At 37.9% G+C, this 20,511-nt stretch overlaps 2 protein-coding genes across 3 annotated transcripts; both read right to left on the reverse strand.

Annotated features, from left to right (window-relative positions):
- On the reverse strand, nucleotides 624-2,432 carry LOC18792641. Its single transcript, XM_020555016.1, has 3 exons — nucleotides 2,228-2,432; nucleotides 1,760-2,151; nucleotides 624-1,603 (listed from the first exon to the last, which is right to left on the reverse strand). Exons 1-3 carry the CDS (start codon nucleotides 2,325-2,327, stop codon nucleotides 803-805), a joined length of 1,293 nt encoding a protein of 430 aa, XP_020410605.1. The 5' UTR covers nucleotides 2,328-2,432; the 3' UTR covers nucleotides 624-802.
- On the reverse strand, nucleotides 2,401-12,356 carry LOC18793549 (TMV resistance protein N). Of its 2 annotated transcripts, none has more exons than XM_020555014.1 (7): nucleotides 11,990-12,356; nucleotides 11,320-11,842; nucleotides 9,883-11,005; nucleotides 9,170-9,451; nucleotides 8,241-9,035; nucleotides 7,545-8,134; nucleotides 2,401-2,483 (listed from the first exon to the last, which is right to left on the reverse strand). In XM_020555014.1, exons 1-7 carry the CDS (start codon nucleotides 12,063-12,065, stop codon nucleotides 2,450-2,452), a joined length of 3,423 nt encoding a protein of 1,140 aa, XP_020410603.1. In that variant the 5' UTR covers nucleotides 12,066-12,356; the 3' UTR covers nucleotides 2,401-2,449. The 2 variants fall into 2 exon arrangements, with proteins under 2 accessions (XP_020410603.1, XP_020410604.1); XM_020555015.1 differs by having other exon boundaries at nucleotides 11,320-11,877.

Genomic DNA, 20,511 nt, shown 5'->3' on the forward strand with positions numbered 1-20,511 from the left:
TCTACAATGGCCGTGAGAACGGAAAAGCTCTCGCACCCCGGGTATAGCTCTTGGTTGGCATTTTTTAACAGTTTTTCATATTGTTCAAACTCCGCGCTGTCTATTGGTGTAGGCACGTCATCTTCCCCTTCGTGATTGATGTTGGTTGATGCAAATGGAAAAGCATCCTGTATGATATCCATGACTTGATCATTAGGATCCACAATAGGTTCAACACTGTCCATTCTTGTGGCATTTGAAGATGAAGCATGGTCTAATTGTTCCCCATGAAGGTTCCAAATGCTATATGTCTCAATCATTCCATTCCTTACTAAATGAAATCCAACATTTTCAATTGTCTCCCACAACGTGTTATTACACCTCCTACAAGGACATCGGATTCTAGTTGCACCCGGGTTGTGTCTACGTGCAAACTCAATAAAATCCTCGATCCCAAGAAGGTGATGACTGGTCCAATGTACATTCTTTTTGTTCCAGATATTACTGTGGAAGGGATTTGCGTTTTCTTTGCAAGTGAAAGAAAATGCAGAATTTGGTTCCAGGTAATGTGTAAAGTTTCTTTTGCTAAAACAAGAAAAAGAAAAGAAAAGAATAAAATAATTTGGCTTCCGGCAACGTGTAGAATTCAATTCATGGTTGCGGTCCTTTCCTTTGCAATTTGCAGGATTTATGTCAAGTATAAAATAAATAAAATATAAAAAAAATAATTATTTAAAAAAAAAAGAAAGGAAAATTCATCTTAAATAGTTCCTGTCAACGTGGGTGGGAAAAACAATTGAAGAAAAGTTTAAATAAAAAACTTTTAAGATGCGCCAAACACCCCTCCCACTGCTAATTGTTTATCCACAGCACTCGATTGATTAGTCCGAACAAATGCGTCATGGCTCCGTCTTGCTCCATCATCCGGCCGTGCGTCATGGCTCCGTCCTGCCCCATTATCAGTTCCCCCAGAAAAATTCAGATATGGTTCCACTGCTAATTGTTCATGTATAACACTGCCCCTGAAAAATGCGTCATCAACTCCCCCTGAAAAATTCTGATTTGTTTCCAAATCATACGAATGAGGATCCGGATTATCCATATTTTCCTTCATGACTTTGTCCCATTCTAAATGAACCCCTGTCTTCTTCACTCTCACAAAATCAACATCATGAGGCTTTACAAGAATCGATACGTGGTCACCGCCTTCCAAATGGAGCACATCGTTTGACAATTGTCCTTGCCAAAGATAATGGTCTTCAGGTTCATTTGACAATTGTCTCTGCCAAAGATAATGGTCCTCAGGTCTCCACCAACGGAAATGGTCTTCAAGTTCACTGTAAGTTTTTAAGGAGGCAAATGCTATCTTGGTGTGCAAAGCAGTTTGTTTGGTAAGATTTCTAACGATAACGCCAATAGGACCTTCAGAATCTTCAAGTTTTGGGCCAAAAACAGAATAAGAGTAAACGAAGCATATAGTCAACCCTTTTAAATCAAGACCCATGGTTTTTTGAGGAACTTCAAAGAAGACGATACCATCCACATCATTGACGATTTTGAACCACTCAGGAATATCATAAATTCCGTTCAAATAAATTCCACCAAATCCGCAAGAAGTCCATCTCTGCACACCAGAAGCAATACATTCTCATACATGCATGCATATATCATTACACGGGCAGTCAGATTGTGTGTGTGTGTCTGTGTGTGTCTGTGTGTGTGTGAGAGAGAGAGAGAGAGAGAGAGAGAGAGAGAGAAACAGACAGACCGACCGACCGACCTGTAGGATGTTGTTCCTAAAATCGGCAGTCAGATTGGTGCAGCCTTCCATATGAATCCTTGTCATGGAGTTTAATGACTTATCCAAGCCTGGAACCTCAGTGAGTTTGAACGAATCATTTAGATACAATTCTCTCATATTCGACATTTTTGAAAAATCTGGAATTGTTTCCAATTCTGGGCAGTCATTTGCTTTCAGAACATACAAGTTGGTTGGTAAATCTGGGATAGCACGAAGTCTTCTGCATGCATTTAAACACAAGACCTTGAGCTTTGAAAGACCAGCGAGGCTTGGCAGGCTACAAAAGTGATTGTCTCCAAGAAGCAGATGTTCTAAGGAAATTAGGCTACATAGATCCTTAGGGATTCCATCCTCAGTTAACAAGTAGCAGCCTGCAAGACATAACGCTATTAAAGAGTTTAAGCCATGTAAGGAAAGGGGTAAAAGATGGAATTTCAAAATTCTCACCAGATAGAGATAAAATTCTCAAGTTCTTCAATTTTACTATGGAAGATGGAATTTGTCTGATGCGCGTGTTATCTGCTTGCAAAATTGTCAATGATACCATGTCCCCTAAGCCATCAGCCAAGTTTTCAAATCTCCAACAACCATCAAGTATAAGAGTTTCAATAGACTTGGATTTATAGAAATTCAGTGGGAGATCCCCTAGACAGGTGCAGCCTTCAAGATTTACCAAAGAAAGTCTTCCAAGATGCCCGATGGATGAGTGTGTTGATGTGTAACCCTTTGAGCTGAGCCAAAAATCCCCTTTGCCGCCTAATTCCATTTCATTTAAATGTTTCTGTTGTTTAGATTTTTTGTTTTTAAAAAAAAAAAAAAAAAAAAACTTTAGTTTTCTGCTGCTTGTAATAAGGACCCTTGGATTAGAGTCCAAGTGGCTCTTTAAGTGAGGGTTTAGATTGAGACAAGTGTAATCATCTTATAGGATGATAGTTCAATGGCTAGGATTGAGTTTTGTATTGAGGCAGTTAGAGAAGAATCTCTCTTCTCTCTCCTCAACGGATATATCTCTTTTTGGCATGTAATGAAATACAGCTGACTTCATTCATTCAATTTTTCTGTTCTTTCACAGAGAGCAACGTTCTCTCATTTCTCTCCCAAACACATCCAAAATCTATGAATTCTATCATGGCCTCAGAGCCAGGTTCGATTGATTGAGCTGGGCGTGATCTGTGAACAGAAAATCGAGCTCGATCTGAGCTATCGTTGAGCTGATTTGGAGATCGAAGTAGCGAATTCTTGCATCAAGATGTCTCATATGGCAGGATCTGGAGCAGCTGAGCTTCGAACACCAGTTTTTAATGGAGAAAACTACGAATTCTGGAGTATTCGAATGAAAACTATTTTGAAATCGCACGGTTTGTGGGATCTGGTCGAGAATGGGCTAGATGACTCAGGCATGAAGAAAGAAAAAGAAGAGGCTGCAGAAACTGAGAAGTCCATGGTGGCTCAGATTCTGATGAAGGATGCTCGTGCACTTGGATTAATCCAAAGTGCAGTTTCAGATCAGCTATTTCCAAGGATTGTGAATGAGGAGACCTCGAAGGGAGCTTGGGATATATTGAAACTGGAATTCAGAGGAGATAAACAGGTACGAAATGTTAAATTGCAAGGGTTGCGTAGGGAATTTGAATATGCTCGCATGAAGGATAGTGAATCTCTATCTGTCTATCTGGTTAGATTGTTTAATATGATGAATCAAATGAAGAGTTATGGTGAGGAGTTATCTAGGGAGAGAATTGTGCAGAAGCTATTGTTTAGTCTGCCTAAGTCCTATGATTCTATATGCTCTGTGATAGAGCACTCAAAGGATCTTGAAACTCTGGAAGTTCAAGAAGTGGTTGCCTCCTTGAAGAGCTTTGAGCACAGATTGGATAGGCACACTGAGAATTCTTCAGAAAGAGCTTTTGCTAGTCTGAATGTAGATGAAAAGAAGCCTAAGAATGAGAGTCTTTCTGAAAATCAGAGTTTTCAGAAAAGTGCTCCTGGAAATCAAAGCTTTCAAAAACTTTGGAAGCCTAATGATGGTAACATAGCAGCTTGTAAGCATTGTGACAAGTTACATTATGGCAAGTGCTGGTATGAAGGCAAGCCTAAATGTCATGGATGTGGAAAATTTGGACATATGGTCCGAGATTGCAATGGAAATAGGAATGCACATAGGGTGAATTATGCAAATGAGATGGAAGAACCTGGTACACTATTCTATGTCTGTAATGCTGCAACAGATGTAAAGGTTAATCACTCTTGGTACATAGACATTGGGTGTAGTAATCACATGACAGGAGATGAGGGACTTTTAGTAAATGTTCAAAGGGATTTGACTTCTAAGGTGAAGATGGGGACTGGAGAAGTAGTTTCAGTTACTGGAAAAGGAACTTTGGTGATAAAAACCAAGTTTGGTAAGAAGCACATTCATGAAGTAATGCTTGTACCTGGTCTTGAAGAAAATTTGCTCAGTGTTGGGCAAATGATGGCACATGGCTACCATCTTGTGTTTGGAGAGAATATGGTGAGAATTTATGATGATCAGTCAATGGAAAATCTGATTGTGGAGGTGCAAATGACAAACAACAGATGCTTTCCATTGACAATGATGCCTGCCAGTGAGTTGGTTCTAAAAGCAAGTGTTACACATTGCTTGCAGACATGGCATAAGAGACTTGGGCACTTAAATGAAAGAAGTATGAAGCTGCTTGAGAATCAAGGGATGGTTCATGGACTACCCCACTTGGAGCAAATGTCAGTGGTGTGTGATGGATGTATGCAAGGAAAGCAGCATAGGGATTCTTTCCCTTTGGAATCAACTTGGAGAGCCTCTAATCCTTTGGAATTGGTTCACACAGACATCTGTGGACCAATGAAAACAGAATCCCTCTCTGGAAACAGATATTTTCTCCTATTTACAGATGATCACACTAGGATGTCTTGGGTGTATTTCATTAGAAACAAATCAAGTGCATTGGAGTGTTTCATGAAATTCAAAGCTATGACTGAGCTGCAAAGTGGGTTCAAGATAAAGAGTTTGAGAAGTGATAGGGGTGGAGAATTCTTGTCAGGAGAGTTTAACAGTTTCTGTGAAGAATCTGGCATTCAAAGGCAATTAACAGTGGCTTACTCCCCTCAGCAGAATGGAGTAGCTGAGAGGAAGAATAGAACAGTGGTTGAAATGGCTAAGTCAATGCTGCATGAGAAAGGTATCCCTTATGAGTTTTGGGCAGAGGCTGTCAATACTGCAGTCTATTTGTTGAATAGATGTCCTACCAAGGCTCTCAGTAAGGTAACACCATTTGAGGCCTTCACTGGCAGAAAACCAGGAGTTGCACATCTGAAAATATTTGGATCTCCTTGTCATGTGCTTATTCCTTCTGCATTAAGGCATAAGCTTGAAGAAAACAGTCACAAGTGTATTTTTGTAGGCTATGGTCTTTGTGAAAAGGGATATAGACTCTTTGATCCAAGAAATAGGAAGATTATTCTGTCAAGGGATGTGAAATTTGATGAAGAAAGCTTATGGAAATGGGAGAATGCTAGAGAAGGAGAAATCACTGTGCTTGTGCCTACTGGAAATCAAGACTATGCTCTAAATCCAGACTTGAATGCACCACTGCAAATACATGAAGAAGTCATAGCTCCAGAAGAACCAAGTCAAAGCTTGGAGACACAAACACAAGCAGATGGAGATCTACCCTGCAGGATGAGAGCATTGAAGGAAGTTCTCAAGCTATTGATCATACACCAAAGAAATGGAAGAGCATTAATGACATTATGGCTCAGTGTAATATGTGCATTATGGAGCCTGAGAATTTTGAAGAAGCTGATCTAGATGAGTCATGGAGAAGGGCAATGGAGGCTGAGTTAGAAATGATTGAGAAGAATAACACTTGGCAGCTTGTGGAAAGGCCTTTTAACAAACCTGTTATTGGTGTCAAATGGGTCTATAAGACCAAGCTTAATCTAGATGGCACTGTGCAGAAGAATAAGGCTCGGTTAGTAGCTAAAGGCTACTCACAAAAACCTGGAATCGATTACAATGAGACGTTTGCCCCAGTGGCAAGGCTAGATACCATTAGGACTTTGATAGCTCTGGCTGCACAGAAGGAATGGCATTTATACCAACTGGATGTCAAGTCTGCATTTCTGAATGGAGTTCTAAAAGAAGAAGTATATGTGGAGCAGCCACAGGGTTTTGAGAAAAAGAATGAAGAAATCAAAGTGTATAAGCTGAACAAGGCCTTGTATGGATTAAAACAAGCCCCAAGGGCATGGTATGATGAGATAGATTCCTACTTCAACAAGGCAGGATTTAAGAAAAGTCCAAGTGAAGCTACACTTTACATTAAAACTGATGAAGGCTCAGGTATTCTCATTGTTTCTCTCTATGTGGATGATATTGTTTATACTGGAAGTTGTGTAAAAATGCTTGAAGAGTTCAAAAATGACATGATGAAGCATTATGAGATGACTGATCTCGGGCTACTCTATCATTTTCTTGGCATGGGAGTTGTGCAGACTGAGAAATACATATTTCTCCATCAGAAGAAGTATGCAATGAAAGTGGTTGAGAAATTTGGTTTAAAAGGCTGTAAATCAGTGGCAACCCCCTTGGTAGCAAATGAAAGGCTGTGCAAAGAAGATGGAAGTGAGATGGCAGATGAGAGTGAATATAGACAGATTGTAGGCAGCCTGCTGTATCTGACAGCTACAAGACCAGACATCATGTTTGCCTCAAGTCTGCTTGCTAGATTTATGCATAATCCTACTAGAAAGCACATGGGAACAGCCAAAAGAGTGTTGAGGTATGTTCAAGGTACACTTGAATATGGAGTTGAGTATAAAAAGGGCAAGGCAGCTACCTTAATTGGCTACTGTGACAGTGACTGGGCAGGCAGTGAAGATGACAGAAGAAGTACATCAGGATATGTGTTCACTCTGGGATCTGGCATGTTTTCTTGGGCCTCAATCAAACAAAATACAGTAGCTTTGTCTACTGCTGAAGCAGAATATGTGAGTGCTGCTGAAGCAACATCACAAGCTAAATGGCTAAGGTTTATACTTGAAGATTTTGGAGAGGAGCAAGTGGAAGGCACACCAATTCTGTGTGACAACACATCTGCCATAGCAATGGCAAAGAATCCTGTCTTTCATCAGAAATCCAGGCACATAAGCAGGAAATTTCATTTCATCCGAGAAGCTATCCAAGCAAAGGAAATTGAGCTAATCTACTGCAAATCTGAAGATCAAATTGCAGACATCCTAACCAAGGCTTTATCCAAGGAACGTTTTGTGTACCTCAGAGATTTGCTTGGAGTTAAATCAGTCAAAGGGTTAGAAGGGAGTGTTGATGTGTAACCCTTTGAGCTGAGCCAAAAATCCCCTTTGCCGCCTAATTCCATTTCATTTAAATGTTTCTGTTGTTTAGATTTTTTGTTTTAAAAAAAAAAAAAAAAAAAAACTTTAGTTTTCTGCTGCTTGTAATAAGGACCCTTGGATTAGAGTCCAAGTGGCTCTTTAAGTGAGGGTTTAGATTGAGACAAGTGTAATCATCTTATAGGATGATAGTTCAATGGCTAGGATTGAGTTTTGTATTGAGGCAGTTAGAGAAGAATCTCTCTTCTCTCTCCTCAACGGATATATCTCTTTTTGGCATGTAATGAAATACAGCTGACTTCATTCATTCAATTTTTCTGTTCTTTCACAGAGAGCAATGTTCTCTCATTTCTCTCCCAAACACATCCAAAATCTATGAATTCTATCAGAGTGAACCTTGGACAAGTTGACACAACTTTTCAATATCAACTTTTCGAGATTAGGGAATTTTGAAAAGTCACCAGATTTTGTTATGTGATTATCGCATTCGACATGAATGATGTCATCATCATTGACCAGATTTTGAGATGGGCGTCGTTCATACGCACAAAGATGGTAATCAATCATATTTTCGTTCATAAATTTGTCCCATACCAGACTAACACCTATTTTCTTCACCTTCACCCATTTGTCCACTATTATTTCAATCCAGACTTTATCACCGTCTTGCAATTTGAGCTCGTCATTTGATAACTGTCCCTGCCAAAGATAATAACCAGTACCTTTATTATTGTCATAGTCGGGTATGATCCTGGCATCAAGCTCAGTACCCCCGGTGACGTTTTTAATGCTAATGCGAAAACGACAAGGGACCCAATATGAAGAGGAAGAGAAACCGAAGGACAAAGTTAACCCTTTCAAATTACGACCAACACTTTGAGGCACAGTGAAATACACATTATCATCGTCATTGACACAGTGGAACCAATCAGGAATGTCATTTCCTCCGAGAAAAATTCCACCAAATCCGCAAGAAGTCCATCTCTGCACACCAGAAGCAATACGTTCTTATACATGCATGCATATATCATTACATGGGCAGTCAGATTGTGTGTGTGTGTGTGTGTGAGAGAGAGAGAGAGAGAGAGACCTGTAGGATGTTGTTCCTAAAATCGGCAGTCAGATTGGTGCAGCCTTCCATATGAATCCTTGTCATGGAGTTTAATGACTTATCCAAGCCTAGAATCTCAGCGATTTTGCCCGAATTACGTAGATACAATTCTCTTATATTTGACATTTCTGAAAAATCTGGCATTTTTTTCAATGAAAAGCAGCCATGTGCTTGTAAGACTTTCAAATTTGTTGGTAAATCTGGGATTGCACGAAGATATTTGCAATTATCTAAAGACAAATCTTGAAGCCGTGAAAGACGACTGAGGCTTGGTAGGCTGAAAAAGTCATTGCTTGCAAGATTTAAATTTTCTAAGGAAATTAGGCTACCGAGATCCTTGGGGAATGCATCATCAGTTAAACTGCAATCTGCAAGAGCTAATTCTCTTAAAAAGCTTAATCTTTGCAATGGAGGCAAAAGATTTGTTGATGGCGATCTTTTCACATAACGTAAAGATAAAACTTTCAGTTTCTTCAATGATACCATGTCCCCTAAGCCATCAGCCAAGTTTTCAAATCTCCAACAACCATCAAGTATAAGAGTTTCAATAGACTTGGATTTATAGAAATTCAGTGGGAGATCCCTTAGCATTTCGCAGCCTTCAAGATTTACCAAAGAAAGTCTTCCTAGATTCCCGATGGATGAGTGAACCTCAGACAAACGCCAACAGGATTGCAATATCAATTCCTCGAGATTTGGGAGTTTTGAAAAGTCTGGTGATTTTGTTAGCTGATAGGAATGACTGAGATTAAGGACTTTCAAATTCTGATGCAACTGTTACACAAAAACAAAATTAGAAGGGAAATTAAAAAGGAAGGTCTTTGATACAGAAATTAAACCAAAATGAAGAGAAGGTGAAGTATAATATATGTATAGAACCAGAAGGAAAGATTTTGAGTTTATTATACCTCGCAATCCTTCCAAACTATTTCGAGTTCGCTATACTGCAGGTCTAAAGCAACAAGTTTTGGTTGCATAGGAAAGTCATCTGGTATCGACCTTAAAGGGAATCCATGCCAGGACAACCATATTAACTTTTTGGGAAAATCTTTGTACTCTCCAGTGAGCTCTACTCCGCTGAGGTGGAGTAACCTCAGTTTTTTCATGTTGGTAAATGCTTGTGCACTGAATCTGTTCCAACGAAAATTTCGTTGCAAATCTAGAGCAACTCCTTCAATTTCTTCAGTTCCCTGTTAACAAAAGATTTAGAAAAATGATTTACAAACATGAAAATCCGTGTATGTATTAACCAAAAGGTATAATTCCTAATAGTATTGAACCATGTTACGCCCTATAGTTTGTGTTTGCAATCAAAGCACATTTTTTTTTTGGTTATGCCTAATTGAGCTTTGATCTTAATGGATATAATATAAGAAATGGCAACGGGTCTAGCGAAGTGAAAAATGGTCTAAACTTGCAGATTAAGGTCTTAGGTTCAAATTCATATGGCACCTTGGTAGTGTGGATGTGTGAGAACCTCCTCTTTGGTTTAGACTATCGCTTGTACTAAACAAAAATAAAGAAAGAAATGGAAATAGACATTTTAATTTATTATAGACACAGGGTACATATGCTTCTCTTGCATGATGCATTTCTAAAACTTTACTAGGAAAGTACTTACAGATTCATCACTCAATACATCCGTTAGGTCTTCACGTTTCCACAATCTACTAAAATTTTCAGGACGACCGGTGGATTTTTCACGAACGATCTCTCTTCCCATGTCTCGAAGCAAATCATGCATCATCAGCTTGTTTTGCTCACTGGCAATTACAAGGCACCGTTCAATGAGGACACTGACTCCTATCGTTGCAAAAAAGCCACATCCATCTAATATTTTTGTTACATAGTCCTTATCCTTTCCAATAAAGAAACAAGATATATCAAGGAATATCTTTCTCATTGTATCATCAGGTAGCCCGTCAAAGCTTATTCTGAGTATTTTTTGAATATCTCCATCAGAACTTCTTTCCAATTTCTCCAAATGATTTTCCCACTCCACTGTGGATCTTTTAATCAGAAAAGACCCTACAACTTCAAGTGCTAGTGGCAAGCCTCGACAGTAACGAATTACACGTTTTGAGAGGTCAAGATATTCTTGATTAGGGTAACCACTTTCAAAGGCATGCCAACCAAAGAGCTCTAGAGCTTCTTTTTCATCCATTTCTTCAACCATATATGTGCCATCCACTCCAATTTGCTCTAGCAAATGTTTATCTCTTGTTGTTATAATAATTCTACTTCCAGGACCAAACCAATCACGTTTTCTAGCTATTGCTTTTAGCTTCTGTACTTCATCTACATCGTCAATTATGACCAGTGCTCTTTTACAGTGAAGTCTTTCTTGTATCACAGTGATCCCTACATCAACAGAATCAACCTTTATGGGATCCTTGCTTTTCAAGATATCATTTAGAAGTTTTTCTTGCAACCCAACCAGACCAGTAATGGGTTGGTTTGCAATTACTTCCCTCACGTTTGCAAGGAAACTCCTACCTTCAAAGCTACCTTCAAATTTGTTATAAATGGCTTTGGCAAGCGTTGTTTTCCCAATGCCGCCCATCCCCCAAATACCAATCATGCGAACAACATCCTTAGAACCTGAATTTTCAATATCAATCATGCGAACAACATCGTTCAGCCGAGAAGTAATTCCAACAAGGTGTTCGATGTCTAATTGGTATTTGCTGTACAACTGCTTATTAACCTCCCCAAGAATTTTCTTGATAAACTTTGCTTCATGCCTGACAATTAAACACAGAAGCAGAACTACGAATCATTCGATGTGGAACAAAGTACAAGGTTAAATTGAATCCCTAACTTAATAATTTAGAATGAGCAAATTATTTTCTTTTTTTAATACAAGATATAATTAACATCAAATGTTAAATGGATCTTACATTATCAAGTAAGAAAGAATGGATAGTTAAAATCAAATCAAACCAAACCATAGTTAAAAACATAGTTGGAGAAACAAAAACAAAAACAAAAAGGACAGAAAACATATGGTTGTCAAGTAAGGAGATGATAATCCAAGGAACAAGAAATTAGTAATTACCCATTGTCAGCATTAAGATCTTCCCCACACAAATTTGCAGCTTGAGTGAGAGCATTTCTCCACCGCTGTACCTTTTCTTTCTCATGTTTACCTTCACAGATGCCCGTTTCATGTTTCTCAAATGCCTGCGCAAACCTACCAGTTTGTTTCCGGACATCTGAAGCATCAACATTATAGAACAATGGAATAACCTGTTGCCCCAATCTTTCTCTACACTCCATGATCTTCACCAGCTCGTCAAGACACCAACTGGAATCGGCATAACTCTTGGAGAAGACAATTATGGAGATCATGGACCCGTCGATTGCCTGCTCCAGTTGGGTTTTTATAAATTCCGCTCTTTTTAGCTCGTCGTCGTCAAGAAAGGAGCGGATTCCGGCATCAGATAATGCGGCGTGGAGGTGGCCTGTGAAGCCCTTGCGTGTGTCTTCACCTCTGAAGCTCAAGAACACTTGGTACTTCCAACGTTTTGACGAGGAAGATGGTGAGGATGAAGAGGAGGCTTTATGGGCTTTCCAGGCATCTATTAATTGATACTGGTTCAGATCAGTGGCGGATCTGTTCACAGGACAGGATGGGTGCCCGCCCATCCCAAAGTTTTTTGTAATTTTTAAAATCTACATATGTTATAAGGGCAGCCTCAAATTTGAAAAATTAAAAGCTAACTAACCCAATACACATGTTGCCCATCGCATCAGCTTGTTTATCTCTTCTATTCTACAGCAATCCGACGGCAGCAACATCATCTTCTTTCCCCCTCTATTTGTTGCATCTTCTCATTATCTTGTCTAGGCAGTGGACAGCTTGACAATATATTTTCCTCTACTTTCTACACAAAAAAGTATTTTCCAATTCTCTAATTTTTCTATATCTTTAATTATAGTTTTAATTTAAAATTGAGTATTCTAGGATTTAGAACCTGAACTTCAGATCAGACCAACTACAAATTAGGCACAAGTTGGCCTTCTGATCCGACTTGAGCAGAAGAAGTTATTTCATAATTAATTATTTTTTTCTGGGGAGTGGTTTGGCCTTGAGCAGCAGATGAATATGTTATTGAACGTTTCAGTCAACAGAAGCAAAAGTCCCTACGTTCCTGCCAACACGTCATTGACGCGGAGAGAGGCAGAGAGAGCGTGGAAGATCAGTGTGAACAGAGGGTAATTTTCTGGAAGCAGCCAAAACCAGGGGTCATTTTCTGTGGCTGCTGGCTACACGATCTGCTGGACGACAAAGATTGTAGGTCAGGAAAATGCAAGGAAGCTTAGTAGAAAGAGGCGTGAAAAAAGAGGAAAGAGATGAGGACAATGTCCAATAAAAAAAGAAAAAGAAAAAAGAAGAAGAAAAATACAGTCTTGTTTCAGTTTGTTTTCACAAAATCCATTTTTATTGATTGTTTGTATAAAAATTGATGATTTCATTTATAAAAAAAAAACTTATGCAAATAACAAAATTAACCTAAATGAAGTATATGCAATCTAATCTCAAAGGTCAACTTTGTCAATTGGAGAATTTTTTTTTACATATATATATATATATATATTATTTCTCACCAAATGAGACTTAGCTAGGTTTTATCCTGACATATGATTTGATCAATAATGTATTTAATAAATGTGAGACTGTTATAAAATAACCTGGAATATGTGCGAATATTGAGCTGCACGTAAAGTAGATGAGACACAGTATTTAACGAGGTTCGGCTATGCCTACATTCCCGGAGAGCAGCAGTAGTAACTTTTCCACTATGTAAAATAATAGGGCTACAACTTTAGAGTTTACAATATGTAAGGCTCACTGAATTTTCTCTCTGCTCACTCACCCTATTTCTTCCTTCTCTTCCTCTTCTCTGCTTGACTCTCTTTCCTCTTTTCTTTCCTCCTTTCCCTTTCCTCTTCTCTTTCCTTCTTTCCTTTTCTTCTCTCTTTCCTCCTTTCCTTTTCTTCTCTCTTTCCTTCTTTCCTTTTCTTCTCTCCGTTTCCTTTTTCTTTGTTTTCTTTCCTCTTCTTTTTTCTTCTCTTCTCTTTCCGTTTCTCTTCTTATTTATAGGCTGAAATAATCACTATTCATCACTATTCACTATTCACCCGTGACAGACAAACTCTACCAAAAGTCTCCAAATGAATAGTAATGAATAGTTAGTGGGCTCCACATGTTTATTCTTTTACAACACTCCCCCTTGGAGACCACTAATGATATGTCGGTTGTATCATTAAAGACTTGCTTGGAGAAAACCTAGTAAGGTAGAGAACTGATGGAAAGAAGAGTACAACAATCTGTATAGCATACTTCTGGATGCTCCCCCTGATTAATATCTCCCCCTGATGTCTTCATGACTATCTTTTGGATTGAGAATCTTTCTGAGTGAGTGAATGATGTAGCCACCAACAATTCATATAGTAAATATATTTCCAGTAAGCTATCTCTATGGAAATCATAAAAATTTTCAGAGTCCGCGTTTCCAACAAAACCTGGGCTATTTGTAAGATCATATGAAAGAATATGCCCATACATGGTGTTATGCGGAGATAGCATCAAATATACCTCACATCATCCCAAAATGATGGTGATGGAGTTGAGCCTTATCTGGAAAATATGATGTCTGGTCCAATATACTTCCGGAAAATCATTAAAGTGTCCAACGGATAATCCTCATAAAAATGCTTCAATACTTTCTTAGTATAAGCAATAATCTTGTTGGTATAATGTTCGATCCTTAAGTCGAGACAAATATTTCTTGAATTCTGCAGAATCTTTAATGTGTTGCAATCACATCAATGTACTCACTGAGGTAATTTATGCATATTAATATTGAGTACAAATTTTGTGCTTCAAGCACATGTCCTTTAGGGACTTGCTTTATGCAATGTCAATCCTCTCAACGGATTTTGTTTAAAAGGGATTAAACTTTATGACACATTATATAGCTTTAACCCAGCTATTTATACATCTTTAGGAAATCGCTTCTGGCGATATGCTCCGTGCATTTAATAACCCTTAAAGATAATATGTTGGTCTCCGTAATTGTGTAATAAGGGGGGCACAATTGAATCTGTAAATATGGAGAAAACCCAACATTCCTTGTTTCTGCCAGAAACATTGTGTCATACAAAGTAGGTATATTCCCTTTTATTCCGAACACCCAAGTATAACTTTCAGTATTGACAAATTTGGGGTTCGTACTGTGGGTTTGTTCTTTCACATTCATTCTCATTTATAATGGAATTACCTCGTTCCATTTTGGCCAATAATATTGTCGACATTTAATAATTGAACGTGGTTCCAATCAACACAGCCCATTGATGATTTGAGTAGCTACTCCAAAATCAAAAATTGTCATTCATCAATTTATGATCTCACCATTCTCATTTGCATGAGCATACATCAATTATAAGCATTTTTTTGCTTTTGGGTACCCAAGCCACTTCAGAGGGCTTTTATTATGTGAGAATGTGGATTATAACCTCCAATGGAGCGTTATTTTATAGTAGGGCGTGGATAATCTCCATTTAGGGAGTTGGAACATTTAGAACCCATATATCTATCATGCTGCAGGCATGCCACAGATTAATACATACATGTCAATTAATTTATGGGACTTTAACCCATATTATGGGACTTTAACCCATATAATTTGCTACGCATTAGGCGTGCATAATATCAATATTGACATGTCAAAGGATTGTCCTTTCGGGACTTCAATCCATATCATTTGCTACGCAACAGGCGTGCACCCATATTGATCACTGCTATACCCATATTCTGTTCTTATGGGACTTTAATCTGTGCAGTGTATTATCAATGTATCCAACTTGCAATCTGTAAAATTTGCGTTAATAATTCATGGATACATACAAGCCATTCTTTTGGAACGGACTTATCTCCCCATTTGGTTACCTTTCAAGATAAAATATCAAATAGGTATATAAGCATAAAATAACACAAGTATTGCTTACATCCTTAGGTGGGAGAAACTTTTCTCAAGTATCATTCAAGCTCATATCGGCCCAGTAAATATAAAGTATCGCTTGATGATCTTGTTATATCCTGCAAGAGCAAAAATCACAATTCTTTTCTCTGTCAAAAACAAATAACTCTCAGAGTTAGGATCACTGCATAGATTCATTCTTCAGATGTTCATTCTAAAGAAATAAAATCTCTTATGAAGAGAGTTATAAAAAGAGAAAAAATGCAAAAAGATTGTGATATTGATTGCAAGGTAAGGTAAGCAATCAAGGAAGGAAGCTGGTGGGAGCAAACAACAAGCTCTCAGTTCTCCTAGTCTAGAAGGACCTCAGGAGATTAGAGCATAAGGTCGTCTTCACAGTTCCCGGATGTGGCGGAAACGTGATCAGGGATAGTCTCGCTTCCTGAATGGATGATCAGAGATAGTCTTGCTTCTCGGGCATATTGAATGCTCACTGATAAGAAAAATAAGTAGATATCGCATCACTAGGTATGGAGAAAACTGGATGTCTTCTGCAAAGAAAATTTCGTTAGTAACACATTTATACACAAATACAATGAATAGGTAGAATCGGTGAATTTCAAATTAACCATAGGAAAATTGCGAGATTCTCGGGATGCTTTTGAAAAAGTAGCTCCGTGAAATCCGTAAAGCAAGATCGGCTTTTGACAAAAATAATACTTGAAAACGCCGAAAGTGCCGACATGCATTATCAGAGGCCACGTGAAGTTTTGGACTCTGGGAAAGAAAAAGATAATATAGGGATCTGAGATAATATTGGGATCCTGGAAACTGTAGCCATATTTCCTCCTATAGATATGGCCTTTGCAAAACTTGATTGGAGCAACTGCGTTTCAACTCAAATTTCTTCATTTTCTGAAACTTTAGTTTTCCTAAGACTTTCTTCGAAACCTTCTTAAAAATGGCTTCCTCTTCTTCCTGCCCAAATTATTTCAATTTAAATGATGCTCCCACAACTACCAATGATGCCCAAGTTTGGCGTCCATCCTTTGTATCCCAAAATCGTCATCTCACAGTTAATGATTCTGTGATGATGAATGATGCTACTGCTGTCATAGTAGCTAGGAATTTCATTACTCCGATGGATGAAATGCTGTTAATAGGGAGGTCTGAGGAAGAGGCTATTGATGACTCAATGGCTTTTAGCATTCAGAGTGCTGCTTCTGTTTCTAACATGGCTGATCGTTTGCGTGCTAGAGCAAACGAGGTTGAGAAGCTGACAACTGAAAATTCGTCTCTTCAAAGAATGCTTCATGAGTCTCAACAGGAGGTTGAGAAACTTAAAGGAGAGAATAATTCCTTGTTGAAACTGGTGAGTTCGTACTCCGTTGATACACTGAGAAGGCTAGACATGTTGCAGGTCTCCAATGAAAGAATTTTGGGAGACCACGAGAAGCTCATGGCCAAGCTTAAGAGGCGCCGTACTCTTCCTTCAGAGGCTTCCAGAACATAATGTAATTTTATAGATTTTACAGGGCCTGCACCTTAATTGCAGGTGGAAAAAATCTATCTGTTGTATGTTCCTGTAATAATAATTGCGCACATTCTTAAACTTGCACCTGTGGTTTTTACGTCTTTTCAAAATGACGGTTTGGAACCTTGTGCCTTATAGGTTCAAATAACCACATTGTCTCTCCCAAATTGCATGGTAGCCCGGAACTTTTGGCCTGGCACAAACTCAGAATTTATTTGCCCTTTTCAAATGGACCTGAAATGTGAATTGAGTAAAAGCCATGATAATATCGCAATATAGTAGTGAAGAGCATTAACTACTATATACCCACAACTTCAAGTTTAGGATCTCTCATATATTTGGATCCATGGGCTTCCGGCCCAGATATAACAAAATATGTGGGGAGCCTCAATTCATTATTTGAGGTTTATATTGATATTATCCATTTCGCGGTGTATTCTTAACAACCGGAATTCACAAAATATATTTCTTCCTTGAGGTGTCGATTATAACAAAATCGAACTTTAAATTCATCATCTTCTTATGCCAAAGAAATATGTGGCATACCACAATTTGCAATAATACCTCAAGGGTTGTCCATTTAATTGTTGGAACTTCAGGTTCTCAACACTGTTAAATTTTGAACTTCAGGCCAAAGCCACATATTCTCATGGTATGGACATTTTTACAATTTTCTGTACTTATTTCGGGACTTCAAGCCCTTACATAATTGTCCATATTTTGAGGAACTTCTGGCATCTCATTTAATTGCTCATCCATGAGTTACAGGTTCCCTTTTGTATATAGTGACGTTTTACCCAAAATGGTTAATATTTATGCATACGTCACTATTCATGTGAATAGTACTATTCATCAAGTCATGAATACGTATCTATTCATCTGCCAATACAGTTATCATCAATGTGTACGGCACCATGAAACTGCAGGTTTCCTTTTGTATATAGTGACGGTTTACCCAAAATGGTTCATATTTATGCATACGTCACTATTCATGTGAATAGTACTATTCATCAAGTCATGAATACGTATCTATTCATCTGCCAGTACAGTTATCATCAATGTGTACGGCACTATGAACCAATACGGTACTGTTACATCATTAAGGAACTCTAGGTCCTTATTTACATGTCAGGGATCAAGGACCCTTAATTTCGATCACATGTTTACAAATACAGTACCGGAGAGACTGCCAGCTCTCATATTAATATCATCATCAAGGATCTTCAAGTCCTGATGTAATTGTATGATGAGGATCAAGGAACTTCTGGTCCTGATCTGCATACTGTAAAAAAACTCATCATACAGCACAATTAATCCATAAAATAAATTGCTGATAAATAAATTACTGGTATGGACGATAAACCCGCACCACACTTTAAATAAATGTAAATGTGCGGTAAAATAAATTCATAAATTAAATCGCTTGCTGTATGGACGTTAATCCCGCACCATACCTTAAATAAATTAAATAGCTTGCTGTATGGACGTTAATCCCGCACCATACCTTAAATAAAATTAAATGTGCGGTAAAGTAAACGTGCTTGTATGGGTACTAATTCTGCTCCATACATTTAAATAAAAGCAAAGGCGTGGACGATAAACCCGCACCACCCTTTAAATAAATATTGCCGTATGGGTAATAAACCTACACCATACCATAAATAATACTTTAAGTAAAAGTAAATTTGCGATAAAGTAAACGTGCTTGTATGGGCACTAATTCTGCTCCATACATTTAAATAAAAGCAAAGGCGTGGGCGATAAACCCGCACCACCCTTTTAAATAAATACTGTTGTATGGGTAATAAACCTACACCATACAGTAAATAAAATAAATGTGGGAATAAAAACCACCACTGAACAAGATAAGGAAAGTGTTAGTATTAGTAACGGTCTCCCACTGATAATATGTTTAGTATTACCAAGGGTCCATTTTTGTTAATGGTTAGTAATAGAAAAGCAGATAAATATAGTATATTATATTACCATCAACTTTTCATATATAATATATATATATATATATATTATACTGATATATTAGTGGAAAGCTAGATGCGTTGGCTTTTCTTCTTTACATCAACATAATGGTTAGTAGTATAAATAATAGTGCAGCACAAAAATTATACCTGAGAGCTTCTCGTGCTGATAACGTGTTATAAAATAACCTGGAATATGTGCGAATATTGAGCTGCACGTAAAGTAGATGAGACACAGTATTTAACGAGGTTCGGCTATGCCTACATCCCCGGAGAGCAGCAGTAGTAACTTTTCCACTATGTAAAATAATAGGGCTACAACTTTAGAGTTTACAATATGTAAGGCTCACTGAATTTTCTCTCTGCTCACTCACCCTATTTCTTCCTTCTCTTCCTCTTCTCTGCTTGACTCTCTTTCCTCTTTTCTTTCCTCCTTTCCCTTTCCTCTTCTCTTTCCTTCTTTCCTTTTCTTCTCTCTTTCCTCCTTTCCTTTTCTTCTCTCTTTCATTCTTTCCTTTTCTTCTCTCCGTTTCCTTTTTCTTTGTTTTCTTTCCTCTTCTTTTTTCTTCTCTTCTCTTTCCGTTTCTCTTCTTATTTATAGGCTGAAATAATCACTATTCATCACTATTCACTATTCACCCGTGACAGACAAACTCTACCAAAAGTCTCCAAATGAATAGTAATGAATAGTTAGTGGGCTCCACATGTTTATTCTTTTACAACAGAGACAACAATACGTATTCAATAGTTAATGATTGAGAGGCTCCTAAGAACTTTCAATTCTTCCCTTCCTTATTGATTAAAAAAATATCCGATAGTTATGTTCGTTCTTCAAAAATAATTTATTTATTAAGTAGATCATCACCTGATATAACCAGTTGACTTATATTATAACACGAATATAGAATAACAGAAATAATGGGCTTGGTTTCAACCACATGCCTTGTGTCCATATGAGCTTGGTATATCGTTTGGCATAGGGAAAAACTATGTTGATTTCATGTGAGTCTTTTCCATGCTTGGGCGTTTGTTGCAGTGGACCATAAAATTTTTGGGTATCAACAATAATGAACTATCATAATTTTTCCCATCTTCTTGTTCTTGTACACATGTGATCACCATTTTCCAACAAGGGCATTGACTAGTTACAAAACAATCAATCGACACAAAAAGATAAAGTAGGAAAAGTACTTTTGAAAAGTAAAATCTTCAACCCAATCAATCCAGCTTGTACCTCAATGAAAGAACATTATTTTGCAAGACCCTAATTGAGTTTGCATCTATTTAAGGCACAGAATCTGTTAAGGAATAAAAGTGGAAAGTTTTTATTTGATTAGCTGGATACTTGGAGGTGAAGAAGGAATGAAATAAAAGGAGATATCTATCCTATTCTGTCATGGATTCTAGAGGTGATTAAGGCATGATTTAGGTAATCTTTTATGGGCAAGAAACCTAGGTCAAATCACCTATAAAAACAAGGTTTAGGTCCCCGATCTTATACACATTCAAGCATACAAATCCTACCCCATATTGGGAGTGCATAAGGCGTGTAGAAAGATTGGAAGACCTTTGCTTGCTGCACAAGATCTTTTCTGTATAATTCTCATGGCTTCTCAAGGTCAGTACTTATAGCTTGTTTGATCTTAAAGTCTAACATGTGGTATCAGAGCCTAGGTCATGCATCTATAAGTCTAAATCAAGATAAAACATAAACTCCAGACTGTTTTTCCAATTCTGCATTTTGTGCTGTGCTA

The sequence above is a fragment of the Prunus persica genome, chromosome G1 (assembly GCF_000346465.2).
Source record: "Prunus persica cultivar Lovell chromosome G1, Prunus_persica_NCBIv2, whole genome shotgun sequence".
Taxonomy (NCBI): Eukaryota; Viridiplantae; Streptophyta; class Magnoliopsida; order Rosales; family Rosaceae; genus Prunus; species Prunus persica.